The 19,054-nt window shown below is 36.2% G+C and overlaps 2 protein-coding genes across 2 annotated transcripts in view; both read right to left on the bottom strand.

The window, feature by feature from the left end:
- Nucleotides 1–246: 246 nt before the first annotated feature.
- On the bottom strand, nucleotides 247–18,642 carry RASSF8 (Ras association domain family member 8). The gene is made up of 4 exons (XM_005653134.4): nucleotides 18,514–18,642; nucleotides 7,502–8,391; nucleotides 5,272–5,416; nucleotides 247–4,466 (listed from the first exon to the last, which is right to left on the bottom strand). The coding sequence occupies exons 1-4, from the start codon at nucleotides 18,614–18,616 to the stop codon at nucleotides 4,345–4,347; spliced, it is 1,260 nt and encodes a 419-aa protein (XP_005653191.1). The 5' UTR covers nucleotides 18,617–18,642; the 3' UTR covers nucleotides 247–4,344.
- The window catches only part of LOC146403371 (uncharacterized), a 120,681-nt gene continuing 120,206 nt past the window's right edge, over nucleotides 18,580–19,054 (bottom strand). Inside the window, exon 4 of the mRNA XM_085024875.1 lies at nucleotides 18,580–18,717. Within this exon, the coding sequence (XP_084881001.1) occupies nucleotides 18,670–18,717 (48 nt within the window). The 3' untranslated portion in view covers nucleotides 18,580–18,669. The remainder of the gene's footprint in view (nucleotides 18,718–19,054) is intronic.

Below are 19,054 nucleotides of genomic sequence, written 5' to 3' on the forward strand. Positions count from 1 at the left end.
TGACCTACACTGCAGCTCACGGCAATGCCAGATCCTTAACCCACTGTGCAAGGCCAGGGATTGAACCTGTGTCCTTGTGGATACTAGTTGGGTTTGTTACTGCTGAGTACAACAGGTACTCCCTTACATTACTTTCAGAGAAATGTAATTCTGTGTCACTGATATACAGACCTTTTCTCCTGGGCATCTTTTAAAGGAAATAAAATTATATTTTAAAGTATAAATACATAAGAAACAAACCAGCAATTGTAATACCCCAGTGAATCCTGAAAATTTATTATTTGGGAGAATATCAGATATTGATCCTTTGTTTTACAGCTCATGATAATAATCAGAAAATATACATTTTGAAATGAAGGTCAAAAGCAAAGAATAATTACATATAATACAGATTACAGATATTTTATTTGCACATAAGCAAAGCAGTACTAAAAGCATATTTATGTGTCCACAGTTAGTGAACGTGGCAATTTTCTGTTTAAAGCTGCAGCAACTCAAATCCTCTTCAGGTCAATAAAGAAAGACAGACCGAGAAATACATTTAGGGCTATCACTGTGTCTGGCTGTAAATCTATTTTTAAATCTTTCCCCTCCCCCCATATATATATATGTATATACTTTATTGCCTTTATATTTCTGCTGGTTTAATATAATGAGTATACTAAATAGTTATCTGCATTTATCTGGTTTCTAAAAATATATAAAATGCATTGGAATAGAGCTCCTGCAGCTTTCAAGCAGTCACTGTCCTGGCATCGAAAGCTTATTCGGGAAACATAAAGCAGCAACACTGAATAAATAGTGATTGTTCTGTCTTCTCCATACAGCTGATGGCCTTCACCCAAAACTTAAAAATACTGTAGTAAATGGTATAAACATGCAACTTAAAAAAAATGACATAATATAAAAGTAATACTTATGAGCTAAATTTTAATACAATATAGACTAATAAAGACAACTTTAGGTAGAAGAGGGATGTGAACACAGCGTTGTTATTTACATATAAATTAAGGCCCAATTTTTCAAAGGCAATGCACACAGGGAACAGTTCATCTACCCATGCCCTCGGCACACCTGAAATCAAGAGTTTTGCCATTTCCGTATTATTTCCTCAATTCGTTACTACAGTCCTAACTTGGAAAGAGGTTCACAGAAATGGCTTTACATGAAGTTGCTTTTCTGAAAGACCGATTTACTCTTATTCACAAAGAAAATTTTCTTTAAATGCAGGTACAAAATTTACTTATGTTCTGGAAGCAAGCGTTTATTTGTTCTTCTTAAACACTGTTAACGTTCACATTTCACACCATAAATTCTATATTTTTACTGTAGTAGTTTCAGTTCTAGTTTATGATGAATTTGAACGCTCAGTGATGGCTGAAGGAATCAAATGGGTAACACCTATTAGCACCAACCAAAGTCTCACATATGAATTCCCTGTGTATCAAGAACAAAAAAAACTAATAAACCAAAATATCTCAAAAGAGTAACAAGAGGACTGAGGCAACCCACTATGGATCATTCTCTGAGGATGACAAACACTCAAGAGTGTCAAATATATCAATGCTAATTCAAATTATTCCTTGGTAGGAAAAAATATCTTCTAATGTATTTAATCTGTAGAAAATCACAATAAAACAGCTTGCAGTGTGGAGTTCCCTGGTTGCTCACTGGGTTAAGGATCCGTCATTGTCACTGCTGTGGCTCAGGTCACTGCTATGGCGCAGGTTTTATCCCTGGTCTGGGAACATCCACATTCTGTGGGAGTGGCTAAACAAACAGAAAAAGAACTTGCAGTGTAATAATAATGAAAAAAACTCTGAAATCTAATTTAGTATTTAGAACCTGAGTATTCCCCCAGATGTAGAATTTTCTATTTGGTATTTTTTATACCACTGCCCACTCCCCCCTCAGAAATGTATCCAAAGGTGTGGCACTTAATCTTAATTCATTTGTATTTGCAACAGATAAAAATGACCAGAAACAGACTAAGATATTTTTAAGATATCCTAGGGAAATGAATTTTCTAGTCTCTATTTTAAAAAAAGACTTAGAAAATATTTCTTAGAGGTGTGCTTCCAGAAGTAATATAACTGATTAAAAAGTACAGCTTCTCAGTATATTAATCAAATTCACATTTATATATTCTTCTCATCTAGGAAAGAGTATTTCTATTTGTCATTAAGTCTGTGAAGATTATCTGGCAGCTTGAAAATTCAGCTGAAGTTGTGAGAATCCTGCCAGTCTTTCTTTATGAGGTTAATGCTGATAATCATTTACAACAATGAAGTTGGATATTGACTTTGTGTTTTCATGGCATGCCAAACATCTTTGCAATTAATATATCTTCAGTTTAACATTTTGATTTAAGTAGAATGTGATCAATTTATAAAAAGTTTTTCTTTGTGAATAAGATCTCAGTTTCTCTGAACAATAACAAAACGACCCAGTATAGAATGGAACCCTTTAAAAATAAGGCATATATTGGGCATCCATAAATCATTGTTTTAACATCTACAAATTATTTTGTTTTTAAAATTCTCCTAGTTTTTGAATATAGTAGATACGAAATAACAATTATAAATTGAGAGCAATGGGTATAGGTCGTCGTGGTTGTTAGGTAAGAATCATTTATTTCTCAAGTTATTTGCAAAATAGTGTAATGGCAAGGTCAACTGGATAACTCTAAGAACCCAAAGAAAATATTTTTAGTTGAGGTCTGCCATTTAGCTGAACTAGAAAAGGCAACTCTGCATTATTACTTTCAGTTCTTTGAAGCTTCTATATATTTTCACAGCCATTCTTAAAATTTTTCATTGGAAACCTAAATATAGCAGCATTCTCAGCATTCATTAAACCAAAAATAAGTCAAATGTGTTTAAAACATCCAAAGTTACCCTCATGCATAAGATACAACTTACATCTTTTAACTGTTAGCATGGCATTAATATACTAATTCATTTTTACTTTGTTGCATGTAAATAATACAGACAGATGTGTCCTCAGAATTAAAAACTACTTTCAATTTCAGATTAAATTCTTATTTATATTGTACCAAATTTTGATCAGAGGGAATGTAAAAATGGCTAAGAAATATATGACCACATCTATCTACATAAGCTTGTGAATCTTAATTAAGTCAGTACTCATGGGAGGGGTGTTGACACACTTTTGGCTTTATAAATAAGAAAATATATGTACAAATGGAGATTAATGTCCTATAAAAGTCAACATGGAAATTAATGAAAACAAACACTGAATTTAACTTTATTTCCTTGGTAACAAAGTACCTAATTCCAACCTACTTTCTGTTTAAGTGATTGGAGAAACTGCAATAGTCCATAATGTACACAGTAAATTATGTGTAAGCAATAATGCATCTGTGGGTGCTTACACGAACAGACCATATATATAAAGTGGATTACTTAAAAAATATATCACTGAAAGCAACCTTCCTGAAGATATCCTCAGGCATCTCTAATTTATATATTATGGCAACTCTGAGGATGCATGAGATTAAAATAATAAGGCAGGGCAGAAATAAAACACATCATGTGTCAGGAAATCCCATGCCTGTTTGGATATTCAACAATTAGATTTTTGTTCAATAGCGTCTGAAGCACTGCAAACCTTTTAAACATAGACTTTATCTTATGAAAATATTTCTGTTCTTATACCTTCTGTTCATGTGTTGGAAATACTGTAAAGAAAAGATTAAACCCCAAATTAAAAAGAAACCTGAATTATCTCACCTAATTAAGCAATGGTTAGGAAGGGTTCACAAAGTAAATGCAAGTCAGTTCTTCTGGAGTTAGTTTTGATGGCGGAGCACCCTACGACATTCATGTAGCCATAACTCAGCAACGTAGAGAGTCTGGCAACATGCACACAAAGTCATAATCACACAGTATGCAATGTAATTTAGTCACAGGATAAGTATTAATAAAAATATTAAAACATCAACATTCACTCAGTAATTGATTACATGGAATAAATAAACTAAGCCAGTCACATATTTCTCTTCACTCTTAAGTCATGGTTTTATTTATGTATACACACAGTATAATACTTTCCTAATGCTCTCAAAATGCTACAAATAAAAATGAAGGCTTTGCATTACAGCTGCTGGACAAGAATGTCAACACTGTAGATGTGGGAAAACACAGTTTCTTTGTTCTTCAGCATCAGTGCACAGGGTATGGCTCCAAGTGGTATGCAATTTAGGACAGAAAAAAAGATACAGTGGCTTGTGAAATATATCCTCTGTTCATCATTGGCACAAATCAAAGAAGGAATTTTCACTGTCCTTGGTACCTTCCTGGGTCTCTCCCCTGAAGGCAGATGTTATACATATATGCCTTCAGGATTAAAACCAGCCGAGATAGGATTCTGCAGAATACGAAGATTACTGGGGAGCTGCCGAGAGGAGCCAGGCCGCTTCAGGGACCCAGATTGGAATGGTGCCTCTAGACAAAAGACAGAGAAAGTCATTTGAGGTTCTTAGTAAACTGGAGCACTTAGCAATATGAAAAATTAGAATTTTCTTGCTCTCAAGAACCAAATCATATATAGTAACGATTGCAACCTGCTGTGGTCCTGGGTGAGAGGAGAGACTGTTAATCGCCTCTCAAGGTGATAACAGTTTTCAGTGATTAAAACAGTTCATGGTCTTTTTCAAAAGGTAAGCATTTTGCTTCTCTTTCTGGGTTGTTCAGATGATATGCACACACAGGTTTAGAGGTGTCTTTTAAATATCAGCACACACTGATAACAAAGACTTTTAGGAGAGGAAGAAGGGGCATTAGGAACAGAGAGAAGCTAAAACAATAGACCATGACTAACACATATTGCAGGAAAAAGTTTGTAAAGAAGTAGTTTAAAACTAATAGCATGATATTTGGTGATTATTTGCTCATCTAAGTATATAAATAAATGAAATATTATTGATTTTCCTCAGAAACAGGAAGTATATCAAAATTTGGAGTTCCTGTTGTGGCACAGTAGATTAAGGATCTGATGTTGTCTCTGCGGTGGCATGAGTTTGATCCCCAGCCTGGCGCAGTGGATTAAGGATCCAACATTGCTGCAGCTGTGATGTAGTTTGTAGCTTTGGCTCAGATTCATTTCCTGGGCTGGGAACTTCCAGGCGCAGGCCAAAAAAAAAAAATTATTAAGTGGCCAAAGAATTAGCTTTGAATGGTAAAAAACTTACCAGTTTATTCAGTTAGCAGTGAGAATAAAATTTTTAAAAAGCAATTTCTCAAATCTTACCCCTTTCTATGTCTGCATGTGATGCCTCCACCTCAATGGGCTCTGCTGGCAAAACGGTGACTTTTGTCCCTGTCTGCTGGATAAACTGCTGCAGATTGACCTGCCGTAGCTCTTTAGTCAACTGCTCCAATTCTTGTTCTTTGTCCTAGATGGAAGGTAATTTTTTTTTTTTTTTAATTTGAAGATTCACTATTGCCCAGCTAAAGGCATCCCGGCAGGGGTTGAATGTGAGACACTAGCTTACACAGGAATACATTTAATAAATCTGGTTCATATTGACATAATGGCTAAAGAGGTCACTTTTACTCTGTGGCATGGACCAAAAAATATGCAAATGAATGACAACAGCTTCTTTAGTCTGTCCTCTTAAATGTGACAGCTTCCTCTGTTAGGAATACACTATGCTACTGATGAAATAAATATAGGTCTGTAAACTGTCATGAATAAAATAATGGATTCCATCCACCCTGGTGTTGACAGCAATCTTGCTGAGCTGTTCACAAGTAAACTTCCCTATTATCTACTTCATAACTGACTGCAAAATTAATAGTCATCCACAAGATTTAGAGTTCTTGTTTTTTTAAACTGCTTAAGTTTTCATGAGATCCATTTTTGAGATTTATGCTATGGCATGAGGAAAGCAAGAGTCCCACTATGGGACTCTTAAAACCAGAAAACCAAGTCTGGGAACTGAGGGGCCTTAAAGTCAGGAGAAAAACTTTGGACAGCCAGAAACCTCCCAAAGCAAGGAGAATCATTCTATTATTCAAATGGGTTTTCTTCTCTTTCTCTCTTTTAGGGAACTTTAAGAAAAAGTGGCAAAGGCCCCACCCAAGCTGGGTGTGTCTGAAGGATTCGGTAAAGGTAGGGAAGAGAAAAATAGAGAACAGTGGTGGTTTTCTCTACTTATTTGAGTGTAGGGGGTTCTTGGAGGTATGTCAGTAGTTTATTAGATACTTTTCATAGGTAGTGGAGTTTATTAGTAACAGTTGTCATAAACTAGTATTTCCGGTAACATCAAGGCAATACAATTCCCAACTGTACCTTTTTTAGATGTCAAAATGAATCCAAATAGTAAAATACTGACAAGCCAGAGGGTTAACAACCTTCTATTGCATGAGAAATTCTTGACTTTACAAATTTTGATTGGCAGTTCTACTACTTACTATAGTCAGTGACAGAGAAAGGAAATGACATCAGTTCTTCCTGAAACCTCAGCTTTCTCTGCTTGTGGAACTGTTCAGACTCTTAAAGCAGCTCTTCTCCAACTCTAGTGTGCACAGGTACTATTTGGAGATCTTGTTACTACAGACATTCAGAGTTTTTGGCACATGTGCTCTGAAGCCTCATGGTTCCCTCTTTGATCCATGATCACACAGCTTCTAAACAAGCCCTGTCCAATACAGTAGCCACTAGATGTATCTGCTAATGAGCACTTAATGTGGCCAAATGTGACTAAATAAGAATTTAAATTTATTCAATATTTTTAAACACCTTTATTAAATATTATTCAATTTTAATTAATTTAAATGTAAGGAGCCATATTATAATCAATTGTGTACCTTTCTCATTTCAGCTGTTAGAGACTGATACCTCTTTACAAGTCTGACAACACCATCACATTATCTTTTCAAGAATGGGTACCCAAGAAATATAAGTTGAGTGATCAGGGTCTAAGTGCAAAATATAAATGTTCTTGTATGTGGACTAGGAGTGGGGAAAAGGCAGAGAGGAACCTGCCTCTCTCCTCCGGAAAGTAAGTGAGGGTTATGGGGTTGGGAGGGGGGGCACTAATAACACCTCAGGAAAGAAGATGGGATTAGCAACAGTGGTGATGTGATAGATAGGCAGCCAACTAGACACACATCCTTAGTAATAATCCCTTTTGGCTTTGGTTTCCCAGCTCTAGAAGGAGAAGGTAAGATTCACTATCTCATCATTAGTGTCCATTCCAGCTCTGAGATTTTCATCTTTTGCATCCAATTACCTAATGTTACAGCTGCCACAGTAAGAAAGCTTCTTCCATGGAGAAGAATAGTGTGGCTCCACTGTCATCTTTTTTTGGTCTCACATCTCAGCTTTGTCCTAAGTCACAGAAATTCTAAGAAACTTATAAACTAAGGCAGGTTTCCAACTTTAAATACAAGAGAAGATACACAATCGTTAAAGAAGATGCCAAAATACATTCTTCTAAACAGACAAAACACTCTTCTTATAAAAATGTTTTTACCTGTAATCGTTTGGTGGCTTGCCCAAGAGATCTTTCCACAGCTTTAATACCGTTTTCTAGCCTCAGACTCTGCTGGCCTTGAATGTCAATTTCCCCTCTAACCTTACCAATCTTTCCTTTAACCTCTTCTTCATTGACTTGTGCCTCTTGAACTTCACGTTGCAATTTTTCTGCCTCAAGACCACTTTCCATAGTCTGGATTTGAGCCAAATAGTCCTTTAATTTACTCTCACATTCTGTTATTTTTTGTCTTATTTCCTGAAGTTGATCTTTCAGCTGTTTTTCATTTTCCTGTTCAATCTGTAATTCATTTTCCCAAAATTCTTCCTCTTCAATTTCTACATCATTTCTTTTGATCTTTTGCTCCAGGCGGACAATTTCCTCTTCGAGGTTAGAATTATATTTTTGCTCCCAGAATCGTATTTCTATTTCATTTGATTCTAGCTCTTTCTCAATAGATTGGAGCTTCTCTGTCTGCAAACGGATCAGTTTCTTTAACTCATCTGCTGTGGTTTTGCAGTTATTCAGCACCTTTTGCTTAAATTCAGTTTCTTTACCTTTTCCAAAAATGTCCATTAATCCTTTGGCACCTCCTGTAAATGTTAATGATTTCCTTTTAGGTTCTCTCCTTTTGATCGTTTTGTCAATCTGAGGCCTCAGTTTGGCTAAGGGGGGTAAACTCTGTCTGTATAAAGTTCTTTCAGGAATTCGAGCCACACTATCTGATGTGGGTCGCTCGCTGAGAGATGGCCCAGTTCGACGTAAAATCAGCTGCACATCACTAGCATACTGCCCCCATTTGTTTAAGGATATGATAGGATTTTCATGAGGTGCTAAGTGTCTTTCAGTATCTCTCCATTTTTCTATAAGAGTATACCTTCCAGTTCGACCTAGATTTAAAAAAAAGTAATAAATTGTCAAAATGGGATACACAATAGCTAAAATAATGCCTCTAAACATACGACACCATCTGATAACTGTGTCTCCTTAGCATCAAACTCCAGTCCATGATGCCTTTAAAACATTTACTTGAATATACTGAACTCCTGAAGATATGTAACATAAAACTATGGGATGTGAATCACATATATGCTTCAGACCTGCTAACAGACTCAATTTTCCCCTTTAAACTTTAGTGAGAATCTTAACTTACTTCCCTGTCACCTGCCTGACTGACCAGAAGTTGTTTGGGCAAGACCTCCAGCTGAGCCAAGGAGGGCACTAGAGTGTCCTTTTGGAAGCCAGGATGGCCTGGTCGCAGAGTTAGGCGGGACTTCAGAACTTGAACAAACTTCCACTTGGTGACTCCTTCTGCACATTAGGACTTGGGAAGGCTGAAGCCCCCATTTCTCTTCCTGAAGGGAGACATGGAGACAGGGGAGAGCCTGCTATTCAGCTAATGTGTACTGGACAGGCCTTTTCTCTGCCCTACCTTCCTGCACCCCTGTGGCAAATAAAAAATCACCTCAAGGAAAACAACCCTTCTAAATAATGTCATATAAAAAGTGGGGCCTGAAGAGAAGTCTTGTTCAGTTTTGATAAGTAACAGCTTCAAAGAATTGTCTAAAAAAATTAAAAAGGCAAAAAGAATAAAATTACATTTATATAATATGTAATAAATACAACAGTTACTATGAAAGACAAAGTTTCAGAATAACAATATAATGTCATTAGCTTGAACATATTTCCTAAATATTTCCATTTAAGGTGTGTGGGTCAGATAGATTATATTAATTTTGTTAAAAGTATCCATTAGAAAGCTGAAACTAACAAAGTTATATGTCAATTATATCTCAAATAAGAGGTGTCCATCAGTAGTTACTATTACTACAAAGAAAAAAAAACTCACCCTGCCATCTAGCAATTATAATACTGCATATAAAGCTACTGATTTATTTTCTCCATCTTCTTTTTTAATTTCATGAGCTTCTCAACCAATAGCAGTATTTCCTCAATTACTGGGTCAATAAACAGAAATCTGGGTATGTACATATGAACACCCACATATGCAATTCAGAAGCAGCAGATGAAGAATGACATTGCTCTGAGCATATGTGTATGTTCTCCTTTAAAGGAAATTTGAATCCTGGGTAGAGTTTTAGGCTCAGGTAAATTACTTACTTGATAAGTAGCTTAACTTCACTTCCAAAATAGGGATAGCAGCAATAGTTCACAGGTTTTGAGAGTCAGTCAGGTGTAATAAGCACCTTCCACATGGCCAGGCCCATAGCAGGTAGTCAAGACACCAGCCATTATGAATTTAAAACACTGCTATTCACAGGACAAAAAAGAGACCTGCTTTAAATAGTGACCTGACATGACAACAATCTGACTAAAAGAATCCTTAAGCAACTTTCAGCAACTCCCAACTATGTAAAGCTGGACAGAGTGTTAAGAATAAGGGCCCTCTGGAGTCAGAAGGCCTGTTTTCAAATCTGATTCTGCCATATATTTACATGGTTTGCACAAATTTCCTTCAGCTCTAGTTTTTTCATGTATAGAGTGAGAGTAGTATTTTCTTACCTGACAATGTTGTAAGAGTCAAGTGAGATGTGAAATATAAAAATGTTTTGTAACCTTGAAAATGCTATTAAGTATTACTTGTTACTATTATCAAAATACCTGAGCAAACAAAGGGGAATGCAAAGCCTCAATGCACTGGATTTGGCTTCTTGGAATAAAAAATATTCCAAGTGATTTTCTGGTTAAAAATTACTGTAATTTCCCCAACAAAAAACACATGACCTATCTGCATGGTTAAGACTTGTTCCGTATGGTTACACTGCTCTGAAGATCACAGCTCTAAAGATTCTGGCTCTGCTGCCTTTTTACGGTCTCACTCCTGCTACCTGAACCCTGTGTCCTCAGAAGTAATACGAGGGATTAGACTAGACTGGTAGAGACCTCTTGAATCCTACCAGGCCAGGAAGCATCTTTAAAAAGAAAAGTGAATCATCACATTATAAGGACTGTAATTTCGTCATAATTAAGTATAAAGCTGATTTTCCAATACTTCATGGTACTGCTGCTCTATGAGAATGTCTTGGAAAATTATTTAGAACTGCTTTTACTGCCAGTTTTTCCTTTTTGTTAAATAATGCATAGTTAGCGCAATTAGGCAAAAAAGAAAAAAAAAATTCCATCCAGCAATATAAAATTTTTTTTTTAAAAAAGGTAAATGAATTAATACTTTGATCTTATTATAGAAATTGGGAGTTAAATCCCATAATTGTTTTTAATACCTACATTTGGCAAGGCCCTACAGACCCTGTGTATTTCATTTAGATAGATTCCAATTTCTCCTGCAAAACTTGATTTAGTGCAGTTTATTAAATGGATACATTTAGCTCTATAATTCATACTATCTTGACATAGCCCTAGAACTAATAAAAAGGAATATCTTACCTATCTACCTATCCATGGCATTTATAGTTTTAAACCATTTTGGCTACCTAAGGCCTGTCTGCCACATTAGTAATGGTAAATAGAATATTGACAATACTTTTGAATAGCTGAAGCAATTCTGTGTAATCCCAAGGATCATTAACTTCAATGAAAATAATCACATAAAGAGATTTTTAGTACATTAATGGAATCTCACTGGATGACTGATATAAATTAAAAGGAAAAAGGATAACATACTTTCACCTTAGAGCAGAATATATGACCATGAAGTAATAGGAAGTTTTGGAAAATATACACCAAAATTCAAATATTCAAACATGAGTCACCCAGAAACACCATGCCCTTATTTCGACCGTTTAAAAAAACTGCAACTGTTTTTTACAATTTAAGGAAATTTCTCCTTAGAGCCAAAAACCAAAATCATGATCTTAAAGTATCACATTTTGTTATTTATTCAACAAATATATATTGAACAAACATTTGTTAGAAATAGTGTCAGGCCCTAGGAATATATATTCTAGTAAACACCCTGATCATCAACCCTCTGCAGAAATTTTAGTTTAAACTGACATTTGACTTTTTTCTTCAGATCTTAATCTCAAAGGTGAATAATGTAAGTTATTCAAAAGAACACGACAGAAAGCTGGCATTAATCTCTTATGAATTTAATGCTAAACATATCCTATCTCTGAACATATTAGAAGTAATGCCAGTAACACCTGACTCATTCTTTATATGGTGAATAATCTATCCTATCCCAATTTTTCTGATGATAGATGCTCTGTTCTTTGAGCTACAAATATTTTGGATTCTTATGCAAAATCTAGTGAACGTAACAAATTCTTTCCATAATGACTTAGAATTCTTACAATAAACATTGATCTCTGTAACAGAACTTACACTGTATCATTTTATAGCCTGTTAAATGCTTTTGATGCATACATATGTGTATATATATTTTTTATAATATATAAAATTCTGCAAATTTACTAATGAATTTTCTGTAAGTCCTAAGAGTAGCTATTAAGATAACTCTTACCATAAGAGTATTTATCTTACGATGACAGTGATACAAGAATATCTCTGAGTATAACCTGTTAGCTAGCTGTGCATTCAACCCATATTTAAATCCTTCACAGTATATTTTCCCAGTGTGTTGATGAGATTATGATGTAATCACAGAATTACTGCATATTAATTTAGGACCTAATTAGGATTTTGTTATAAATTTATTACTGCTAAAAATAATGAAAACATTTATTGATTAACATTTAATATGCTTACTATTTGCTAGGATTTGTGCTACTTTACATAAATAATATTAACCAAAATAATAGCTGACACATTGTTATAAACCGCTAAGGTTTGGGGGGTTATTTATTTTATCATTTTTAAAATATTTATTTATTTATTTATTTTGCTTTTTAGGGCTGCACCTGTGGCATATGGAGGTTCCCAGGCTAGGGTCTAATCAGAGTTATAGCTGCCAGCCTACGCCACAGCCATAGCAACATCAGATCCATGCGGCGTCTGTGACCTACACCACAGCTCACAGCAATGCCAGATCCTTAACCCACTGAGCAAGGCCAGGGATCAAACCTGCAACCTCATGGTTCCTAGTCAGATTCATTTCTGCTGTACCATGAGGGGAACTCCAGATTGTTTATTAATGCAGCATAATCTAACCCATCCTGAGTTATAATAGATGTGAATATGTACTCACCTTCATTAAAATAACCTTTTATAGATGTGTAAAATACAGAAGCTACTTAGAATATGAATGATAAACTACACTATTGTTATAAATATCAAAATTGTCAAAGATGACCTTGGCTATAAAACAGCGTATATTTTACTACTAAGGATTTTTATTTCTTGTTTCAATGTAATTCAGTCAATAACCGTATTTTCTAACAGTTGTCCATTGAGATTATACAGGGTATAAATAACACAGTATAAGAGTACTTAAGAGCAGGATTCTCAGGTCAATCTCTTGGTTTGAATCCCAGGACCCTCCTTACCAGCTATAGGAGCTTGGGCAGGTTATTTAACATCTCTGTACCTCTGCTTGATAGTCTCCAAAATAGGGCTCATAACTGCCTTCCTCATAGGACTGTTGTAAGGATTAAATGATGGGGAAAATTTAATTCACAACTCAGTAAATGAAATCTGAGACTTTAAAACTATGAAGCATTAAGGAGAGTGAAAAAAAAATTTTTTTAAAGCTCATCTATAGGTACTTTATAAAAAGCATTGCTTAACAGTGTTTACTTCTAGGAAGCAAAGTCCAGATTCTTTCTCTTTTTTTCGTATTTTCCTAAATTTAAAAATAGTCTATGATGGATAGTATTACTTCATAAATAGCTATAAAATTGACTAATTTGTAATTTATTTTTTGCTTTTTAGGGCCACACCCATGGTATGCAGAGGTTCCCAGGCTAGGGGTCGAATCAGAGCTACAGCTGACAGCCTACACCACAGCCACAGCAACACAGGATCTGAGCTGCGTCTGTGACCTACACCGCAGCTCATGGCAATGCCAGACCCTTAACCCATTGAGCAAGGCCAGGGTTCGAACCATGTCCTCATGGACACTGGTCAGATTTGTTTCTGCTGCACCATAAGGGGAACTCCTAATTTGTAAATTTTTAAAACTGCTAACTTGCATATGAAATTAAGAGTTAAATGTAACATACAATATATGCTTTTCTTTACTTCTAAAGGATCATACAGTCCTAGAGATGGATGAGACATTAGGTGGTCACCTAGTTCAGCATGTAATTCACAGAAGTTTAAAAAATCATTCATTCATTCACAAGTATGTATTGAGTGTCTACCACATGCTATACATTAGCAGTAACGAAAGAGTGGCAGACAACAGGCAACACACAGAATGAATATAGGTCCATTAACAGCTTTAAGGTCAGATATGCTAAAAATCTAGAATTCTTTGGACTACAGAAAGATAGCATAGTGCTATCCTACAGATCCATAATCAAACATATTAAAATTTCTGAAGTAAAATATATCAAAGTTCTTATCAAATGGAATAAATACAGGTTAAAAACAGCCTCAGCTTCACATTAAGTCAGATCAGTTTTCACTACCAAACAAGTTCAAGCCATGCCAGGTGTGATTAAGTCCAATTAACGTTAGGCTTTCAGAATTTTTTTACATTTCAAAAACATAGATAATGGTCAGTGGTCTGTACATAATATGTCAGGGGTTAAGTACAACAGAGATAAACAGGAGGTCCTGTTGTGGCTCAGCAGTTATGAACCCCTTAGTATCCATGAGGATGCAGGTTTGATCCCTGGCCTCACTCAGTGGGTTAAGGATCCAGTGTTGCCATGAGCTGAGGTAGAGGTCGCAGACGCAGCTCAAATCCTGTGGCTGTGGTATAGGCTGGCAGCTGCAGCTCTGATTCGACCCCTAACCTGGGAACTCCCATATGCCACAGATGTGGTCCTAAAAAGCAAAAAACAAAACAAAACACCAATAGAGATACATAGAATATGGCAGATGGGGAGTGTGTGAGTTGTGTGTGCAGGTATGTATGGACAGGTGGACAGGGAGGGGCTCTGTGAGAAGATGACAGTTAAGCAGCAAGCCAAGAGAGTGAATCAAGAACATATTTGGGTGCATAGTATTCTCAGATGCAAGACTGAGGCAGAAGTGTCTCTAGTATACTTAAGATGAAATAATCAAAACTAAGTGATAGGAAATGAGGTTGGGGGTAAAGCAGGGATTCATTTAGGGCCCTGAAAACCATTGGAGGGACTCAGAGATTTTCTCAGTGAGTCTGGAAACTACTAAGGGGTTTTGAGCAGATGAGTGATATGATGCATATTTTAAAAGTATTACTGTAAAAGAAATCTGTTGCGATTACGATGGAAGGGCCCCGGATGATACAGAGAAATGAGCTTAGAAGGGTACTGCAAAAATCTAAGTGAGAAATGACTGTGGCTTACATCAAGTGGTCGAATATTTAAAATTGGGAATGTTTCAGAAAGCCCAAGGTGTATAGTAACAAAACACAGTACACTCCTGCTGGGCAGTTTAACCACTTGATGCAGATTAAGTGTGTCAATCATGGTTTCACTTTTAGTTACTGTCTATAATTTGAGGATATGTTCTTCTTCTACCACCTAAATATAACCTGTCAAGGTAGTCAAAGATCAGAGTAGAAAGGATTACTTTCTATACTATTAGATACATTAGATAAATCTATACTATTAGATACATTAGATAAATCTTTTTATCACATTATGTTCTATCTTTAGTGCTTTTATAATTTAATTTGATTGATTAGTAGCACTGAGTCAGCAAGTGTTAGCTGTCACATATATTTGCAGACAGCCAAACTGTGTACAGGCTTTTATATCCTGGTTTCCTGAAAGCAATTTTAGCTATCTAGAAAAACTCAATCATTCCTACACACTGTGCCCCACCTCCATGAGGCAAACACATAAACTTAAACCCAACAAAGCTATTCTACATGTGGTTTCACTAAAAATTATTTATTTATTTAGTCTTTTTAGGGCCGCATCTGCAGCATGTGGAAATTCCCAAGCTAGGGGTTGAATCGGAGCTGCAGGTGCCTCCTACGCCACAGTCATAGCAATGCTGGTTCTGAGCTTCATCTGCAACCTACACCACAGCTACCAACAATGCAGGATTCTTAATCCACTGATAGAGGCCAGGATCAAACCTGTACCCTTATAGATACTAGCTGGGTGCATTACCACTGAGCTACAAAGGGAACTACTAAATGTTTTAGAAACATATGCAGTTTTCCTTAGTCAGCCTATATTCTACTATTAGTGTAACTAAACTTTTACTGTTACACTATATTCTACTACTAGTGTTAACTAAACTTTTACTGTATTAAGCCACAGAAATTCTGTGTTTGTTATAATAGAGATTTTACGTAATTATAAATTCTCCGTTATTTCTTATACTAGAAATAAGGTCATAATACTGTAAAATTTTCATTTAGTGTTTAGACTCTGAATATCAATAACTCTCATGACAAGACAGATAAAGACTGAAGTATAATAGCAGAAGCATATTGAATGTGATGCTGAGAAAATCTTAAAGCACAACAGAAGCAAGGATCTTGGTTGCCAGTTGAATCATCCCCCAGGTGAGTTCTGAATTCAATGAAGTATTTATAATTCAGAAAAAGAGTTGTTTAGTCAGGTTTGGAGAAATATCATAAAGCATCCACGTATTCATGGGAGTTCCGTTGTGGCTCAGTGGGTTAAGGAGCCGATGTTGTCCTCTCTGAGGATGTGGGTTCAATCCCTGACTTCACTCAGTGGGTTAAGGGTCCAGGCATTGCCAAAAGCTGTGGCATAGGTTGCAGAGGCAGCTCAGATCCAGTATTGCTGAGGCTGTGGCACAGGCCTCAGCTGCAGCTCTAATTTGACCCCTAGCCCAGGAACTTCCAAATGCTGCAGATACGGCTGTAACAAGAAAAAAAAAAAAAAGGATCTGTATTCAAGTTGTCAAGCTGTCAACTTTTCAAAACAGTCCTGGACTGAGTTGTTGAGAAAGCAAAAATGGGGGAGTGGGGGTAGGTTCAGTTAAAGCTTCTTTTCAACTTTTTCACAAACAAGTACTCTCTTTAGTCCAAATGGGGACATGGACACACACACCCCTAGGCAGTTCCCCTTGAAATTCTGTGTAGAGAACATAGTTACCATGTGGACAGATACAGCTTACCGCACTCCTCAACTACCTCAACTTCCCTAAAAACTATTCACTGTTGGTGTTTTTTTTTTTTTTTTTTTAAACCACTGACCATGGCTTGATTCTCAAAAATAACAAAGAAAGTTAGATTGATACTTGCTAGTTCTAGTTTTCTTTAAGCAGAAAACAAAAAAAAAACCCAACAATACTGCATATTTTAATTAAAATAAATTGTGATGCTTTTAAAAGGGGGAATTTACTAATAAATTAGTTGCAAAGAATATGAAATAAAATTAAATTGCCTTAATTAAATGCCTAATTTCCCCCTCTTTAATAATTAAGCTGAGGTCCACAAATATAATATTAGTGCCAAATGCAGGACAATTTCATGGAATGTGAAAACTTCGTATTTTCACCATTGTTTTAATACATGAGTGTGCTATATAGTATTTAAGTAAAAAAAATCAAAAGATATCTGTGTTAAAGCTTCTGTCTTTGTATAGTGTCACTGCCAACGTCTAATAGTGCCTCTGCCACAATGCAGGGGCACGACCACCTCTACAAAATGCTAAGGTGCCATGGTGTCAGTGACTTGTCTCCATCCTGAGCTAACATGACATGCTTCCGATATAAACTAGCATGACATAAAAATAAACTTTTCATAAGGAGCTTAAAGACAAAGAGGCACTGAGCACCTAGCATGGTGAACATAGTTTCTTCTTAATACAGCTGACCCTTGAACAACACAGGGGTTACAGGCGGCAACTCTCCAGGCAGTCAAAAATCTGCATGTAACTTAAAGTCATCAGCTCTCTCTATCTGCACTTCCTTGGCATCTGTGAATTAAACCAATGTTCAATTGTGTATTATTTACCACTGGGAAAATACTGCATATAAGGGATTCTCACAGTTGAAACCCATATTGTTCAAGGGTCAACTTTTACATGTTTGTTCAATGACAGGATTAATTTAAGATGCAAATATAAACTTTAGCCCACATTACTGGCTTTACTGGTGTAAGTGCCTTATGCCCTCATTGTGTTCCAAAAGGAATTAAGGCAACTAAAAAAACATTCATAAGATATGATAAACTGAGAGTAAATAAGGAGTAAAGTTGCAACAGGGTAGGTGAGATGGAGCTGGTAAGCATGGGTTTGACAACTTTTTCTTCACTGTGTGAGATTTAAAGAGTACACATTGTCTTTCTAATGAAAAGCCATGTCATTGAATTTCTTGCATTTTCTTTTCTAAAAGTATTCAGACTAGGAGTTCCCATTGTGGCACAGTGGTTAATGAACCTGACTTGGGACCAGGAGGTTGCAGGTTCAATCCCTGGCCTTGCTCAGTGGGTTAAGGATCCGGCATTGCCGTGAGCTGTGGTGTAGGTCGCAGATGCGGCTTGGATCCCGCGTTGCTGTGGCAGTGGTGTAGGCCAGCGGCTACAGCTCTGATTAGACCCCTAGCCTGGGAACCTCCATATGCTGTGGGAGTGACCCCAGAAAAGGCAAAAAGATCAAAAAAAAAAAAAAAAAAAAGGTATTCAGACTAAAAGGTAAATCGGATTCTTCCTAATGAGGGGTCTGAAAACCACAAATCAATGTTTTGGCTCAAGGAAATATTTTCAGTTCTGGAAATCATTATTTAGGATAAGCAGCAGAAGAGAAGACAGTACAGACTCTAGAGTCAAGACCAATAAAATCTGGGGGAGGCAAGCAGAAGTGTCTTCACAGATCTACTTAGGTTCAGGGAAATTATAATACAGTAACAAGTAAAAGTACACCCAAGAGATGTATTATGGAACCAAATGAACGAAACTCATGAGAGATCTATACTTACAACAAAAAGAAACAACCAACAACAGGAATCACAGCAAAAAAACCACTTTATCTCAGATACCCAGCGAGTTCACTTACCTATTGCTTGAGCTAGGGCTATGACAACTTCCTGGCAAGTTGTGACTTCAGTGACCCCACAAACAATCCTCTGAACTCCGTCCACCCATACTTTAAGTTCCATGGTGCCCCAGCCAGTCACCCAAGGGCCCTGAGACTGGTCATCAAGGTATCAGGTCATTTCTCTAGGAAAACATGGAAAAGGCAGAGAGTCTGTGCAGTGAGCTAAAAAGAGGGAAAAACATTTTTAATAAAATGAATCTTAACACTTCTCATAAGTAAATATTACCAAAACAGATTTTAATATATCAAAATGCTACCACCATTAATGACTATAGGTTTACTTATTACAGAACTGAATTTAGCAGCTGAACACAGCTAGAGCCACCTCTTACGACATCTCATGGTACTTTTTCACAATTAGAATACTGATGATAAGGTCACTCTCCATTGACTAAAGCAAGCTATTTCCTTGACCAAGCTCAGCATATAAATTGTTTCTTTTAAAATAAAATCTATTTCATTAGGATAATTTCTGAGGTTAAAAATAAAAAAGGAAAAA

Source organism: Sus scrofa, chromosome 5 (genome assembly GCF_054392235.1).
Source record: "Sus scrofa isolate SSC_HxYL_T2T_F1_AM1 chromosome 5, Sscrofa_HxYL_maternal_Yorkshire_Landrace_v2.0, whole genome shotgun sequence".
NCBI lineage: Eukaryota > Metazoa > Chordata > Mammalia > Artiodactyla > Suidae > Sus > Sus scrofa.